Source organism: Anomaloglossus baeobatrachus, chromosome 9 (assembly GCF_048569485.1).
Source record: "Anomaloglossus baeobatrachus isolate aAnoBae1 chromosome 9, aAnoBae1.hap1, whole genome shotgun sequence".
Lineage (NCBI taxonomy): Eukaryota > Metazoa > Chordata > Amphibia > Anura > Aromobatidae > Anomaloglossus > Anomaloglossus baeobatrachus.
In genome coordinates, this window is record NC_134361.1 from 21,352,400 (window position 1) to 21,368,258 (window position 15,859).

The window sequence follows — 15,859 nt, forward strand, 5'->3', positions numbered from 1 at the left end:
GGGGGGAGAAGAGAGGGGGGGAGAAGAGAGGGGGGGGAGAAGAGAGGGGGGAGAAGAGAGGGGGGGGGAGAAGAGAGAGAGGGGGGAGAAGAGAGAGGGGGGGAGAAGAGAGAGAGGGGGGGAGAAGAGAGAGGGGGGAGAAGAGAGAGAGGGGGGGGAAGAGTGGGGGGAGAGAAGAGAGTGGGGAAAGAAGAGAGTGGGGAAAGAAGAGAGTGGGGAAAGAAGGGGGGGGGGCAGAGGTGCTCTGTCACCAACTGTCTCCACTCTGTGACTTGTGGTGCAGGGTGACAGAATGCAGGCAGTTGGTCCCATGCAGCAGGACAGATGGCAGAGCACAGCGGTGACATGCCTGTCAGTGTCTTGCTGCTGGGAGGAGCAGATGATCACACTGCCCGACACCGGCCGCTCTCCTGACATCGCAGCAGAGCGGGCGGGTGTGGACAGTGTGATCACATACTTACGTGCAGGGGGGGGATTCAGCTGAAGACCCCCCCCTGTACTGCATACTGCGCCCCGTGCCTCACCATCTGCAGGACGCTTCCGGCTCCACACTGACCGTCCTCCGGCTCCTCCCCTCGATGCTGAGCTGTGACGTGCGGTAGTCACCGCCCACAGCCCTGTCACTCAATCTGAGTGGCGCCGGCATCCTGTGACGTACCCGTCTTGTTTGAGAGCCCGGAAATGCCGGGACGTCAGAGGATGCCGGCGGCCACAGCTCCAGGGGGTCATGTGACAGGCACTGAGCGTGCAGGATAGCGCCCGCTCAGTGCCAGAAATGGAAACACAAGCCAATGGAGAAGACGCCTAGAATGGTAAGTATAACTCCTACAGAAAATAAAAAAAATGGTGAACCACCCCTTTAAGTGAGGTGCAGTACCCTGTGGTGACTGAAGCCTCAGGGGCGCCACATGTCCATCTATCTATCTATGATTCTATCTATCTAGCCATCTATCTATGATTCTATCTATCTGCTGAAAGAGCCTTAAAGTGAATCCTGTCAACAGGTTTTTGCTCCCCCATCTGAGAGCAGCATAATGTAGAGACAGATACCCTGATTCCAGCGATGTCACTTTCTGGGCTGTTTGCTTTCATTGTGATAAAATCAAATGTTTTCTCTGCTGCAGATCTAGCAATTATACAGAGCTCATGAATATGCTGGACTACCTGCAGCATGACAAGTAGCCCTGTAATGATAATTTCTTGCTGATTAACCAGTGATGGTTATCAAAACTATACTAAGCAGCCCAATAAGTGACAATTGCTGGAATCAGGATCTCTTCCCCTATGTTATGCTACGCTCAGATTAGGTGTTAAAAACCTGGTGACAGATTCCCTTTGAAGGGGTTGTTAGGTCTAAATCCACAAGTCTGCATTATCACAATTTGGTTTCAATTACTTTAAAAACTGTATGTGACACATTCCCTTAAAGAAAAAAAAAATAGATTTAAACCAAAAATATATATATACCAAGAAGTTAGATTTAAAAAGAAAACAAAAAAAGTTAGAGTAAAGTAGGGCCCGGCCAAAAGAGTCCACCTTGTCATGGTGACAGGCTTAAAAAAATCTTTTGGCCAAAACAAAATCTGATGTCTGTGTGTGTGATACGGTGTTCAATGTGAAGGGTTAATTAATGTGTGATTGGTGAGGTTGTAGTGCAGAAGTGAAGGTTTCCAAGAGTGGCGGTGGGACTGTGGAAGATTCGCGGTATGGAGGCGGGAGCTGGGGTGGAGCCTCAAAGGAGCCCCGAACTTTTGCCAGTATGGGGCCCTGAAATTCCTAGTGGCAGCCCTGGATATAATGGAGGAGGCTCTATCTCTGTCAGTTACCTCAGATATAATGGAGGAGGCTCTGTCAGTTACCTCAGATATAATGGAGGAGGCTCTATTTATCTGTTACCTCAGATATAATGGAGGAGGCTCTATCTCTGTCTTTTACCTCAGATATAATGTAGAAGGCTCTATCTCTGTCAGTTACCTCAGATATAATGGAGGAGGCTCTATCTCTCTGTTACCCCAGATAGAATGAAGAAGGCTCTATCTCTAATTTACCTCAGATATAATGGAGAAGTAGGGAAAAAAAGTTTTCAGCTCACCTGATTCAGTGTACTCCAGGGCTTGCAAGGTGCACGCAATCCACGAGACAGGCCAGTCAGGTAGGTTACCTCAGATATAATGGAGGAGGCTCTCTCTGTCAGTTACCTCAGATATAATGGAGGAGGCACTATCTTTGTCAGTTACCTCAGAAATAATGAAGGAGGCGCTGTCTCTATTAGTTACCTCAGATATAATGGATGAGGTTCTATCTCTCTGTTACCTCAGATATAATATAGGAGGCTCTATATCTGTCAGTTACCTCAGATATAATGGAGGAGGCTCTATTTCTCCTTTATCACAGATAACATTGAGGAGTCTCACTCCCAGGGTCCATTTACACTGAAGGATTATTGTGAGCAACAATGGTCTTTGTCTGACATATCCTTCAACCAATCTGATCTTGCCGGGGACTTGATGTGATAACTGTCAGTCGCCTCCTGACAGGTGAGATTGTGCCATGTACAATAATGGCGGAGCAGTGTGTTATCAATGTGATGATCGGATCGCATGTACAAGTCTCCTTGTGTGAACAGTAAGTAATGGAAAAATAAAAATAAAAAAATAACCCAAACTCATTGAAATTGCAAAAAAGGTGCAATTCCACAATTGTTTATTTTATTTATCATGTTTATGATATGGTAAAACTGTAAGTATGATTCTCCAGGTCAGTACGAGTACGTAGATACCAAAGATGTATATATTTTTTTATTTAAGTGGTAAAAAAAAAGACAGAAATTTGTCAAAACAAAATTCACTATTGTCGCCATTTTCCATCAACCATTACGTTTTTATTTTTCGGGATCTGGGGCTAAGTGATGGCTTATTGTTTTCTCCCCTGAGCTGATGCTTTTACTGATACCTTTGTGGGTAGATGCGATGTTTTGATTGCTTCTTATTGTAGTTTATCGTAATGTTGCGACCATAAAAACGTAAGCCTGCTTTCACACTACGTTTTTTTAACATCCGTCATTAACGTTTTTTTAACGCAAAAACAGATCCAGTGCAAATGCGTTTTCATTTCAATGCATTTGCAATGGACTCGCGTCAACATGCGTTCACCTGCGTTTGCGTGCGTTATAGTGAGGATCCAGCCACTTGCAGTTTTTTAACTTATTTCAAAAACGCTACTTGTAGCGTTTTTGAGCTGCGTCCAAATACTGCAAATTGCTGGATCCTGACTAAACAGCACGCAAACGCATGTGAACGCTGGCATGCTGATAGACAGGATCCTGCTTGCTCTACTGAGCATGCACAGAACCAGCCTCGGGTGATCAGTCTCTCTCTCCACCTCTCTCCACCTTCCTCCCTCTCTCCACCTCCCTCTCTCTCTCCCTTCCTCCCTCTCTCTCTCCACCTCCCTGCCTCCCCCTCCCTCTCTCTCCACTCTCCCCTGCCTGAGAGCGGAGGACGCTCGTAACCAAGGTAAACATCGGGTAACCGCGATCTTAGTTACCCGATGTTTACCTTGGTAACGTGTGCAGGCAGCCTTGCTCCTAGCAGCTGCAGACGCTCGTAACCAATGTAAATATCGCGTATCCAAGCAAGTTACCCGATGCTTACCTTGGTTACGAGCCTCCACAGCTGTTAGATGCCGGCTCCCAGTCTGTAACGTTCAATTCCCCTCACTCCCGATCACATGACTCCAATGCCCGCCCATAAATTTAAAGTGACAGGATCCTGCAAAATAACACATGCGTTTGCATGCGTTTTTTTGCTGTAAAAGCAGGATCCGCTTTTGCAGCAAAAAAACGTTCATGACGCATGTTAAAAAAACGTAGTGTGAAAGCAGCCTAATTCTGGTGTTTTGATTTTTTTTTCTTTACACTGTTTACCGTTCCTATTCTTTTAATTTATATTTTGATAGATCGAACATTTCTGAAAGCAGTAATATCAAATATGTGCATTTTTTAAATTGTTTTATTGTCAATGGGGCAAAAGGGGAGTGATGGTAACTTGTGGTATTTTTGATTTATTTAATATTTTTAAAAAGTTTTTTTTTCACTTTTTACTGTATTTACTAGTCTCTTTGGGGGATGTGAAACTGTGATCGTCCAATCACTAGTACTGTGCAGAGCAGGGCATCAGAATCAGTACTGCTCAGTAGTGCAGAAATCACAATCTCCTATGAATGCCGGCTGCAAGCGTTCACAGTAGGACCGTAATGACAGACACAGGGGTCATCAGCTAAGTCTCAGCTGTCATGACAACCCATCGGAGCATGAGGCCCTCCCGGACAGCATTGTACTTTCATCTATATCAGATGACAAATACAGATACAGTTGAAAGCAATGATAAGAGTGAGCGCTCGGCTCCCTTCTCCATCATTATCCTTCAGTGTCTGAGATCTGATGTCTCTGTACAGCGGGCGCAATTACATCACTACTGTGCGCCCACCACTGTGCCAAGAAATGCAGAGCTGCAGAACACTCGCTATTGAAGTTGGAGTAGCGGGGAAAAGGGCAGTGGGGAGTTGTTATTTTTTTATCAGTGAGTACACTGGTGGCTAATGGCCACTATTTGGAGAACTATGGGGTGCATTATAATATCTGGAGGATTATGGGGTGTGCATTAAAATATATGGAGGACAGAGGGGGTGAATTAAAATATTTTGTTTATCTTGACTCAAAAAAAGATTGATCAAGAAGTCGTATGTGCTCGTATTTCAATATGGTACAAAAAAAAAATTACAGTCCACTTACACATAAACCAAGCCTCTTACAGGTCTGTAAATAGAAAAAATAATAAGTTAGTACTCTTATAGCATAGGAACAAAAAAAAGACAATTTTTTAAAAGTGATTTTTCTTGTGAAAAAGTAGTAACATTTTTTAAAAGGTATAAATTTGGTATTGTTTTAATTACATCATCTGGCAGATTAATGTTGTGTTATATGTCCATTGTGCTGCACGGTGAACTCTGTAAAATATAAAATTTAAATGCAATTCCAGATTTAATGGGTTTTTTTTTGTTCATGCCTCCAACCCAAAAAAAAAAAAATTAAACAGTGAACAAAAAGTTGTATGTATCAAACACGGTACAAGTAAATCTATAGCTTGTCCTGTAAACAAAACAATAAAACCTACAGAAGAAATATAACATCACAGTTATGTTCACACTAGAAAAATGATTTTTCTTAAGAAATTTCTTAAGAAATTTCTCAAGAGTGAAGGATTAGTGCACCTGCGTTAAAAAAACGCACCAAAAACACACCTGCGTTTTTGCCGCGTTTTCGGTGCGTTTTTGGTGCGTTTTTACCGCTGGTTGCTCCCTGCGTTATTGTGCCAATTATCTATGGCAAATAACGCAGTTAGCTGCAGAAAAGAAGTGACTGCTCATTCTTTTCCTTAAGAAAATCTACTGAAAGAATTTTCTTAAGAAAAAAACGCAGTGTGCGCACAGCTAATTTTTTTGCCATAGGTTTTGCTGGGGAATGTCTGCAGAAAGGTTACAAGAATTTCTCAAGAAATTTCTGCAGCAAAAACGGACCAAAAACGCAGGTAAAAAACGCAGTGTGTGAACATAGCCTTATACCCAATGATGAACAATGTTTTAAAAAAATAAATAAAAAAAAATTGTTTTATTTTTTGCTTCCCCGTGAGTTAATAAAAAGTGATAAAAAAAGGTGACATGTACCACAAAATGGCACCAATGAAAACTACATCTTGTCATGCAAAAACAAGCCATCATACTGTTCCGTGGATGGAAAATTGTGAAAACTTTCAGAATATGGCGACCGCAAAGCAAATTAATTTTTTAAGAGTGTATTAATTGTAGAAAAGTAATAAAACTAAATAAATTTGACTCCACTGTAATCGTAAAAGTTTTTTTTACATTTTTGTTCCTTCCTCCCATCCTTTAAGGAACTATAACTATTTATTTTCCGTCCACATTGCCATATGAGGGCTTTTTTTAATTTTTTTGCAGAGTTGTAGTTTTGAATCACTCCGATCTCTTACCATAACAAGAGAAGACAGATGCGTTGTGAAATGCTAAAACATGCAAACAATGAATGTAAGAATATAGACATGCATTACTGCTTAAGAAAATCTAGGAAAAATTCAGAGCGTACAAAAATGGTCATTTCTATATCTGCCCAGTAGCCACCTCAAGGCATATCTCGTATACTGGGAAGCGACACTGAACTCCAACCTCTCTCTGGGTTACATTTTTGTATGCTAAGTATCTCAATTTTTTCCTACATTTCCTCAAGCAGTAATGCACGTCTATATTCTTACATTAATGGTTTTCATGCTTTAGCATTTCAGAGTGCAACTGTCTTTTTTTTGTTATTATATGTCATGTTCAGTTTTGCACCTGTTCAGACTGCATTTTGGGAGTGCCGTCAGTCTTTTTGTCTAGATTCTTTTACCTTAAACTAAACTGGAAAACAGGAACAACGTTCAGTGAAGTGGTGGAAAAAAACCATCAATTCCGTCAGAATCGCACTACAAGGCGGCATTACGGGACCAATGCCATTTCCTAGCAATATGACCCGTCTCCTACAAGCTTTATATATATATATATATATATATATATATATATACATATATATGCAGAGACTCAGTTTTTTCCCCCATTAAATATTAAATGTAAAACAGTTTTTGGCCGAATATCTAACATTTTAGTGTTCATTATGTGGTAAAAATTGTTGGGCCATATGATTCCCCAGGTCAGTTCAATCATAAAATACATGCATACCTTTTAATTATCATTATCTAAGTGGTAAAAAAAAAAATTGGAAATTTGTAAAAAAAAAAAATTGGTTTCTGTTTACATTTTTTACTTCTTAATTTTTCTCTTCATAAAGCTGAGACACCTTGTTTTTGTTTTTTTTTACCATGGAAAGCTGACACTTTTATTGATATTTTCAGGCACAAACATAGTTTTTATTGCTTTTTATTGCAATTTTTCACAAAAATGTGAGGATCAAACAGCTGCAATTCTGGAATATCCATTTTTTCTCTTAACGGCATTGACCATATGGATTAATTTAATATTTTGATCATTTCCACTTTATAAATATGGAAATATCAATTATGTTCTTATGTTATTGCTTTGTTATTAAAGGGCGAAAAGGAGAATTATTCCCCCCGATTTTGTTCCTTCAGGCGACCTGAACCTGTGATCATGTCATCGCTTCCGCTATACACTTCTCGGCTTCATAGAAGGATAAAGATGACAGCGATAGGTCCTTCAGCAGAGCCCGGCTGTCATAACAGCCCACTGACAGCACGCTGTCAGGTCACCTGGAGATGATAGAAGCCATTACTTGCATGCACGGATGAACCTGCTAATTAAATGCCCGATTTCTATGGCTAAACAGCAGCGACCAGAGAAACTATTAGGCTGGAAACACATCTATGCGAGTAAAATCGGTCCGAGTTGGCTGAAAAAAACATGGCTGATTTTAGTTCACGTTAGGGCCGAGTGCAACGCACGTGCGATGCTTTTTCTGAATAAATTATTGATTTTGCTTGCGTGTGCGACGCGTGTGTGTCGCGTTTGCGATGCTAGTTTCCTGCAACATCTTAACTAGATAAAAGTGATTACACATGTGTCAGTTAATTTACGTTTGGGAATGTGATGTCACATTCATCTGTTGAATATTTAATGAGCATAGTTCCTGCCAGACTTGCAAATGTGAACGCTGGTGCGCGTGTGTGATCCTTCTTTTAATCCGCTTCCATAGGGAATCATTGAGAAAAATGGTTCGAGAAACTCGCAAAAAAGCAGCATGCTGCGATTTTTTTCTCAGTCCGATTTGGACTGAGAAAAAAATCGCAGATGAGAGCTGAATCATTCACTAACATGTGTCCGATTCCAATGCGAGATTTTCTCGCATTTCTCTACTGCGAGAAACTCGCAAGTGAGAAGGTGCCCTTAGGCCATGTACAGATGGAGTTTTGTAGGTGTTGGAAACTTACGTTTTTTTAAATGTTAACCGCTTAGGACATGCTCTTTCTTTTTTTTTTATAGGAGTTTTGGAGAAGTTAATTTTGTATTTTTCTAAAGTGTTGTGCAGCTTTCAGATTGGACAGTGCTGAGTCTGGAGTGTTATCTATCAGGAGACTCTTCAAAGAAGTGACATGCACGTTCTTTTTTCCCCAATAAGTGGTTTTCAAAATCTACAGTGGGAAAAAATACTTCATATTCCACAAAGAGGATTAATATTCATTAAGAAGAGAATTTCAAGCATTTTTTTTTTTTTGTTGTAAATTTCTAGAGCTCAAAAAAAGAAATCAGTGTGCGCATAGTCTTACAGAAAGATGTCGGCTGTGTAACATAGCAGGCAGCGCCTGGGTAATGTGTGGAGTCAGCTGCTACATTTTAATTATTTCTAGAAAAACTTCAGATTTTCATTTTTTCCGTCATCTAAAGTCTCTGTCCTAACTCTGCCCGGTAACTGCTGACCATCTGGAGATTAATTTTCCTATTGGGAGAAGGTGTTATTCCCATCTAATCAGAGCTGAGCTTTGCCCTCTAGTGCACAGTGCCTGTGATTGATACTGTTACATTGTGTTTGTCTCGGGCGTCACATTCTTGTTCTCGGGGCCCTCCCATATATCAGAGTCAGGATGAGGAAGATAGCCCCCCTCATTGTGCTGCTCCTTTATGTATCTGCAGTGCATTCTGGTGAGTATGGAGAGTTATCAGGCTTTTTTCTTATATAAAAGAAGCATGTGATCAGAATATACAGTATATATATATATATATATATATATATATAGTATATATCAGAACAACGGCAAGGCAATATCCAGCAATAACGTGAGCAATCCGGAATGCTGTTAAAAAATTCCTTCACTTTATTCATGTCCATAAAATTAAAATGGTCCAAGCGATTCACAACAGCAAATTAACGCAGGAGAGTAGCACAGATAGGACTACGCATTTCGGCGGTAGTTCCCTCCTTCCTCACGGTCCAATTTTTGAGATTTTGGACCGTGAGGAAGGCGGGAACAACCGCCGAAACACGTAGGCCTATCTGAGCTACTCTCATGCGTTTATTTGCTGTTCTGAATCGCTTGGACCATTGTAATTTTATGGACATGAATGAAGTGAAGGAATTTTTTTAACAGCATCCTGGATTGCTCACGTTATTGCTGGATATTGCCTTGCCGTTGTTCACATTAATATGGATAGACTCCTAATCCTGATCCGGGCACAACGGAGTTAACTAGGTCAGCTGAGGCTCCAGGTGATTCATTCGAGTGAGCTGGTCTGCAGTGTTTGGTATATATATATATATATATATATACAATCATGTTTTTTCTATAAATACATAGACACAGAGCTACGCTCAGTCCATGACTATAATAGTATGACCACGTGTTGGCTTGCAGTAGATGATTACTTCGCCTACGACTACTGTTGGGGGAGACTTCCAAGGGGGTCTCTCTCAGGGTCTTGGAGGAGGATTCCAAATCAGATCTGCACAGATATATATGTATGAGGAAAAATGACCACACAGAGACGTGTCTCTATCCAGGAGAAACACAATGCTCTTCTAACCCGTATATTGTAAAACAATCAGAGTTATACAATTCATTCAGTACAGCTGTTGACCAATTATCTAACTTGATTTCACTTACTCCCTTATTTGACTAGAGTTCCCTACAAAACTATACTGTCCTTGACAAGGCACCTGGAGATAAGCAAAAATCTCTGTGTGCATGTCTGCAGCTTGTTACTGACATTCAAGAGACCAGTCTAAAGCCCGCTTTACACGCTACAATATATCTTACGATATATATATATGGAGAGACTCGGGGTTTTTTTGCCATTAAATATTAAATGTAAAACAGTTTTTGCCCAAATATTTAAAATTTTAGTGTGGTATGTGGTAACAATTGTTGGGCCGTATGATTCCCCATGTCAGTTCAGTCATAAAATACATGCATACTTTTTTATTATCATTATTTAAGTGGTAAAAATAAAAAACTGGAAATTTGTAAAGAAAAAAAAAAGTTGTTTTGTGTTTACATTTTTTACTTCAGAACTTTTCTCTTCATAAAGCTGAGACATCATGGATTTTTTTTATTTTTTTTTTACCGTGGAAAGTTGACACTTTTATTGATATCATTTTCATGCACAAACAGTTTTAAATTGCTTTTTATTGCCATTTTATTTACAAAAATGTGATGATAAAACAGCTGCAATTCTAGCATATCCATTTTTTCTCTTAACGGCATTGACCATATGGATTAATTTAATATTTTGATGAATTCCACTTTATAAATGGGGAAATATCAATTATGGATTTTTTTTTATTGCTTTATTATTAAAGGGGGAAATGGAGAATTGTGACACCCCTGGACTATTCAGGGCATCAAAGGGTACTGCACGTTCTTTACCTCTTAGTGCAGGACTCAACCGCCCATGGTTCTAGGTTCCCAACCTATGGTACTGCCTCCATCAGCATCCAAATCCCAACCACACCTCACACCACACCCTGTTAGACACACCAGTGGGCTGCTGAGCTGGAATAGGGCCATCCACCTAGGGGTCAGGCAGACTGGTGGTAGGGAATTAGAGCAGTCGGCTCCAGGGGAGCAAAGGAGAAGGAGTTGGGTGATAGCCCTCGAGCAGTGAGGAGCTAGGGGAGCGTGTGGCTCCCAGGAGAGTAAGAGGTTGGGTTGCAGACGGTGGTCTGGGCTCGGAGGAGTCGGAGACCCGGTCGCAGGGGATTGAGGCTGGGTGCCTAGACCTGGTCTCGGACGGTCAGCAGCCTGAGCCTAATCACCGGTCAGGGACCGAAAGCATTGTGGGGTACTGGACCCTAGGTCGGGGAGTAGCTTCAAGCAACCCGGCAATTACCTGCGGAGGATAGTGACTTTATGGACTGTCCCCACGAAGCTCAAAGATCAGGGGCACTAGCGCAACGAGGGGGATAGGGCTTTCCAACCCACGCAGCCCACAGAAATCCCAAGCATGAGCTCTTGAGAGCACAGCTCCTCTACCAACAGTGGGGAGCGGGGCCGGACAGCTTTATGCCAATGGGCCACCAGAACACTTCAATTTCTGCACGGAGGCAGGCTCCGGACCACCTGGCAGTACTATAGGGGACGGATACCCGGATGGGCTCCCCCAAGAGGCCAGCGGCACCCAGAGACTTGGTTTACCTTGTTGTCAGCGTCTGCTTTTCATCACCGACGCTGTCTGAGTGAATACATGGTCCTCCCCTGCTTTCCACTAGCCCTGTGCTCCCCTGCACCAGTGTCCCACCATCTAGAGTCCGGGGCCTTTCCTACCCGTGGAGGAAAACGTGATTTGGCTGCCCCTACTCAATCTCCCCCAAGTACTACCATCGGCAGCGGTGGTATTCCCCTTTTACCGCGAACCACGGGTGGCGTCACGAACTCTCTTATCCCCTGTAAATAGCCCCTTTTGCATTTGAGAGTCGCCGCGAGCCCCCGGGTCCGGAGACCCTCGAGCCACAGCCGCGACACCCCCGGATCCGAGTGGTTCGACCGCTGCTGGGGCGGCACAGAATTATGCCCCCCAATTTTGTTCCTTCAGGCGACCTGAACATGTGATCACTTCTTCTATAAACTGCTCTGCTTTATAGGAGGACAAAGATGGCAGTGATAGGTCCTTCAGCAGAGCCCGGCTGCCAAAATAGCCCACTGACACCACGCTGTCATGTCACCTGGAGATGATAGAAGCCATTACTCGCATGGACGGGCGAACCTACTAATTAAATGCCCGCTTTCTACGGCTAAACAGCAGCATTTTTTTAAACAATAACCGCTTAGGAAATGCTCTTTTTTTTTTTTTTACAGGAGTTTTTGAAGAAGTTAATTTTGTATTTTTCCAAAGTGTTGTGCAGCTTTCTGATTGGACAGTGCTGAGTCTGGAGTGTTATCTATCAGGAGACTCTTCAAAGTGACATGCACGTTCTTTTTTCCCCAATAAGTAGTTTTCAAAATCTACAGTGGGAAAAAATACCTCATATTCCACAAAGAGGATTAATATTCATTAGGAAGAGAATTTCAAGCATTTGGTTTTGCTGTAAATTTCTAGAGCTCAAAAAAAGAAATCAGTGTGCGCATAGTCTTACAGAAAGATGCTGGCTGTGTAACACAGCAGGCAGCTCCTGGGTAATGTGTGTGGAGTCAGCTGCTATATTTTAATTATTTCTAGAAAAACTTCAGATTTTCATTTTTTCCGCCATCTAAACTCTCTGTCCTCCCTCTGCCCGGTAACAGCTGACCATCTGGAGATTAGTATTCCTATTGGAAGAAGGTGTTATTCCTATCTAATCAGAGCTGAGCTTTGCCCTGCATTGCACAGTGCCTGTGATACTGTTACATTGTGTTTGTCTCGGGCGACACATTCTTGTTCTCGGAGCCCTCCCATATATCAGAGTCAGGATGAGGAAGATAGCCCCCCTCATTGTGCTGCTGCTCCTTTATGTATCTGCAGTGCATTCTGGTAAGTATGGAGAGTTATCAGGTTGTTTTCTTCTATAAAAGAAGCATATGATCAGTCTCTGTCTGTGTGTCGCTGTCTGTTTCTTTCCTTTTCTGTCTGTTTCGATCTCTTTGTCTGTATTTGCATCAGTCTATCTGTCTCAATCTCTGTATCTGTCTGTCTCTCTCTGTCTTTTTGCCCGGCTGTCTTTTTGCCCGTCTGTCTCTTTGCCCGGCTGTCTGTTTCTAGGTCTGTCTCTTTTCCCGCTCTGTCTCTTTTCCCAGCTCTGTCTCTTTGCCCGCTCTGTCTCTTTGCCCGCTCTGTCTCTTTGCCCGCTCTGTCTCTTTCACGCTCTGTCTCTTTCCCCGGCTGTCTCTTTCGCGCTCTGTCTCTTTCCCCGGCTGTCTCTTTTTCCCTGGCTATCTCTTTTTCCCCGGCTGTCTCTCTTTCCCCGGCTGTCTCTCTTTCCCCGGCTGTCTCTTTTTCCCCGGCTGTCTCTTTCCCCAGCTGTCTCTGTCTCTCTCTATCCGTCTCACCACCGACATCTTTTTACACATAAGTCTTTTATACTAACAGTTTATTTTGTTCCTATAGCAACCACTGACAGTTGCTATTTATATCCTGCAGCTCCCAGCTCCATTCAGTTTAATGCCTGCAGGATTTTTGTAGAGTAACTGGAAAGGACGGGGTTACATTTTCCCGCCCAAACATAGTCTACGACGCTCCCTGGGTCACATGAGGCATCTGTGCAAAATTTCGTGATTGTACATGTGACGGTGCGGATTCCTTTAGCGGACATACACACACACATACACTGAGCTTTATATGTATATATATATACATATATACAGTTAGGTCCAGAAATATTTGGACAGTGACACAATTTTGGCGAGTTGGGCTCTGCATGCCACCACATTGGATTTGAAATGAAACCTCTACAACAGAATTCAAGTGCAGATTGTAACGTTTAATTTGAAGATTTGAATAAAAATATCTGATAGAAATTGTAGGAATTGTCACATTTCTTTACAAACACTCCACATTTTAGGAGGTCAAAAGTAATTGGACAAATAAACCAAACCCAAACAAAATATTTTTATTTTCAATATTTTGTTGCGAATCCTTTGGAGGCAATCACTGCCTTAAGTCTGGAACCCATGGACATCACCAAACGCTGGGTTTCCTCCTTCTTAATGCTTTGCCAGGCCTTTACAGCCGCAGCCTTCAGGTCTTGCTTGTTTGTGGGTCTTTCCGTCTTAAGTCTGGATTTGAGCAAGTGAAATGCATGCTCAATTGGGTTAAGATCTGGTGATTGACTTGGCCATTGCAGAATGTTCCACTTTTTTGCACTCATGAACTCCTGGGTAGCTTTGGCTGTATGCTTGGGGTCATTGTCCATCTGTACTATGAAGCGCCGTCCGATCAACTTTGCGGCATTTGGCTGAATCTGGGCTGAAAGTATATCCCGGTACACTTCAGAATTCATCCGGCTACTCTTGTCTGCTGTTATGTCATCAATAAACACAAGTGACCCAGTGCCATTGAAAGCCATGCATGCCCATGCCATCACGTTGCCTCCACCATGTTTTACAGAGGATGTGGTGTGCCTTGGATCATGTGCTGTTCCCTTTCTTCTCCAAACTTTTTTCTTCCCATCATTCTGGTACAGGTTGATCTTTGTCTCATCTGTCCATAGAATACTTTTCCAGAACTGAGCTGGCTTCATGAGGTGTTTTTCAGCAAATTTAACTCTGGCCTGTCTATTTTTGGAATTGATGAATGGTTTGCATCTAGATGTGAACCCTTTGTATTTACTTTCATGGAGTCTTCTCTTTACTGTTGACTTAGAGACAGATGCACCTACTTCACTGAGAGTGTTCTGGACTTCAGTTGATGTTGTGAATGGGTTCTTCTTCACCAAAGAAAGTATGCGGCGATCATCCACCACTGTTGTCATCCGTGGACGCCCAGGCCTTTTTGAGTTCCCAAGCTCACCAGTCAATTCCTTTTTTCTCAGAATGTACCCGACTGTTGATTTTGCTACTCCAAGCATGTCTGCTATCTCTCTGATGGATTTTTTCTTTTTTTTCAGCCTCAGGATGTTCTGCTTCACCTTAATTGAGAGTTCCTTAGACCGCATGTTGTCTGGTCACAGCAACAGCTTCCAAATGCAAAACCACACACCTGTAATCAACCCCAGACCTTTTAACTACTTCATTGATTACAGGTTAACGAGGGAGACGCCTTCAGAGTTAATTGCAGCCCTTAGAGTCCCTTGTCCAATTACTTTTGGTCCCTTGAAAAAGAGGAGGCTATGCATTACAGAGCTATGATTCCTAAACCCTTTCTCCGATTTGGATGTGAAAACTCTCATATTGCAGCTGGGAGTGTGCACTTTCAGCCCATATTATATATATAATTGTATTTCTGAACATGTTTTTGTAAACAGCTAAAATAACAAAACTTGTGTCACTGTCCAAATATTTCTGGACCTAACTGTATATATATATATATATATATATATATATATATATTGTGAGATGCCGAGGGGAGAAGTACTAGAGAACAGGTATGTTTCCCCTCGGTTCATTTCTCCATGTATTGATTGTGGAGCGGTTGGCCCATGCAAATGGGCTGGGAAAAGTTATGTCTGGCTCAGCAATAAGTTAGTCACTGAAGCCTGTTTATTTCATTGTAATTTTTCGGCTCGGTTTTTCCTGGAGCAATCAGTAGGAATGGCAGTGTGACTGGTTGCTCCCTTGTCCACATTCAATCCAGGGTTTTGATTCCTCATTGGATCAGCTGAAATAATCAGGAGGCATTCAGAACAGAGAGGCTGCTGAGGAGAGGTACAGGCTCATGGCTGCTGGGGCTGAGACAGACTCCATACCTCCACTGGCTGTGCTGAGGAACCCACACAGTAAGAGAATACTGTTTTGTTTGTTACATAGGTTTATTTTGTAGTTAGCATTCTGTTGTTAGTTAGTGGCCAGACGACCTTAGACGTTTATTTTCCTGTTTTTGCATGTGTAACACTGAGGGATAAGTGTACACAATAAACACGGCAGTGGCCGTATCTGCTTGGAACCTGCCAGCCTGCCGATGTCATCTGTGAATCCATAGCCACTCGCTTGGACCAAAGCAAAGATCCCAGCTGAGCTATATTCCCTGTCTCACAACATATATATATATATATATAGATATATATATATATGCGATCATGTTTTTTCTATAAATACATAGACACAGAGCTACACTCAGTCCATGACTATAATAGTATGACCACGTGTTGGCGTGCAGGAGATGATAACTTCGCCAACGACTACTGTTGGGGGGAGACCTCCAAGGGGGTCTC

The 15,859-nt window shown here is 42.3% G+C and overlaps 1 protein-coding gene across 3 annotated transcripts in view; it reads left to right on the top strand.

The window, feature by feature from the left end:
- Nucleotides 1–8,655: 8,655 nt before the first annotated feature.
- Nucleotides 8,656–15,859, top strand: part of LOC142250911 (class I histocompatibility antigen, Non-RT1.A alpha-1 chain-like) — a 74,934-nt gene continuing 67,730 nt past the window's right edge. Inside the window, exons 1-2 of one of the 3 annotated variants that reach the window (XM_075323238.1) lie at nt 12,445–12,525; nt 15,283–15,424. In XM_075323238.1, coding sequence (XP_075179353.1) covers nt 15,364–15,424 — 61 coding nt within the window. In that variant the 5' untranslated portion in view covers nt 12,445–12,525; nt 15,283–15,363. Of the gene's footprint in view, nt 8,725–12,401; nt 12,526–15,282; nt 15,425–15,859 lie in introns of those variants that run through there. The other 2 variants (XM_075323239.1, XM_075323237.1) reach the window with 2 other exon arrangements.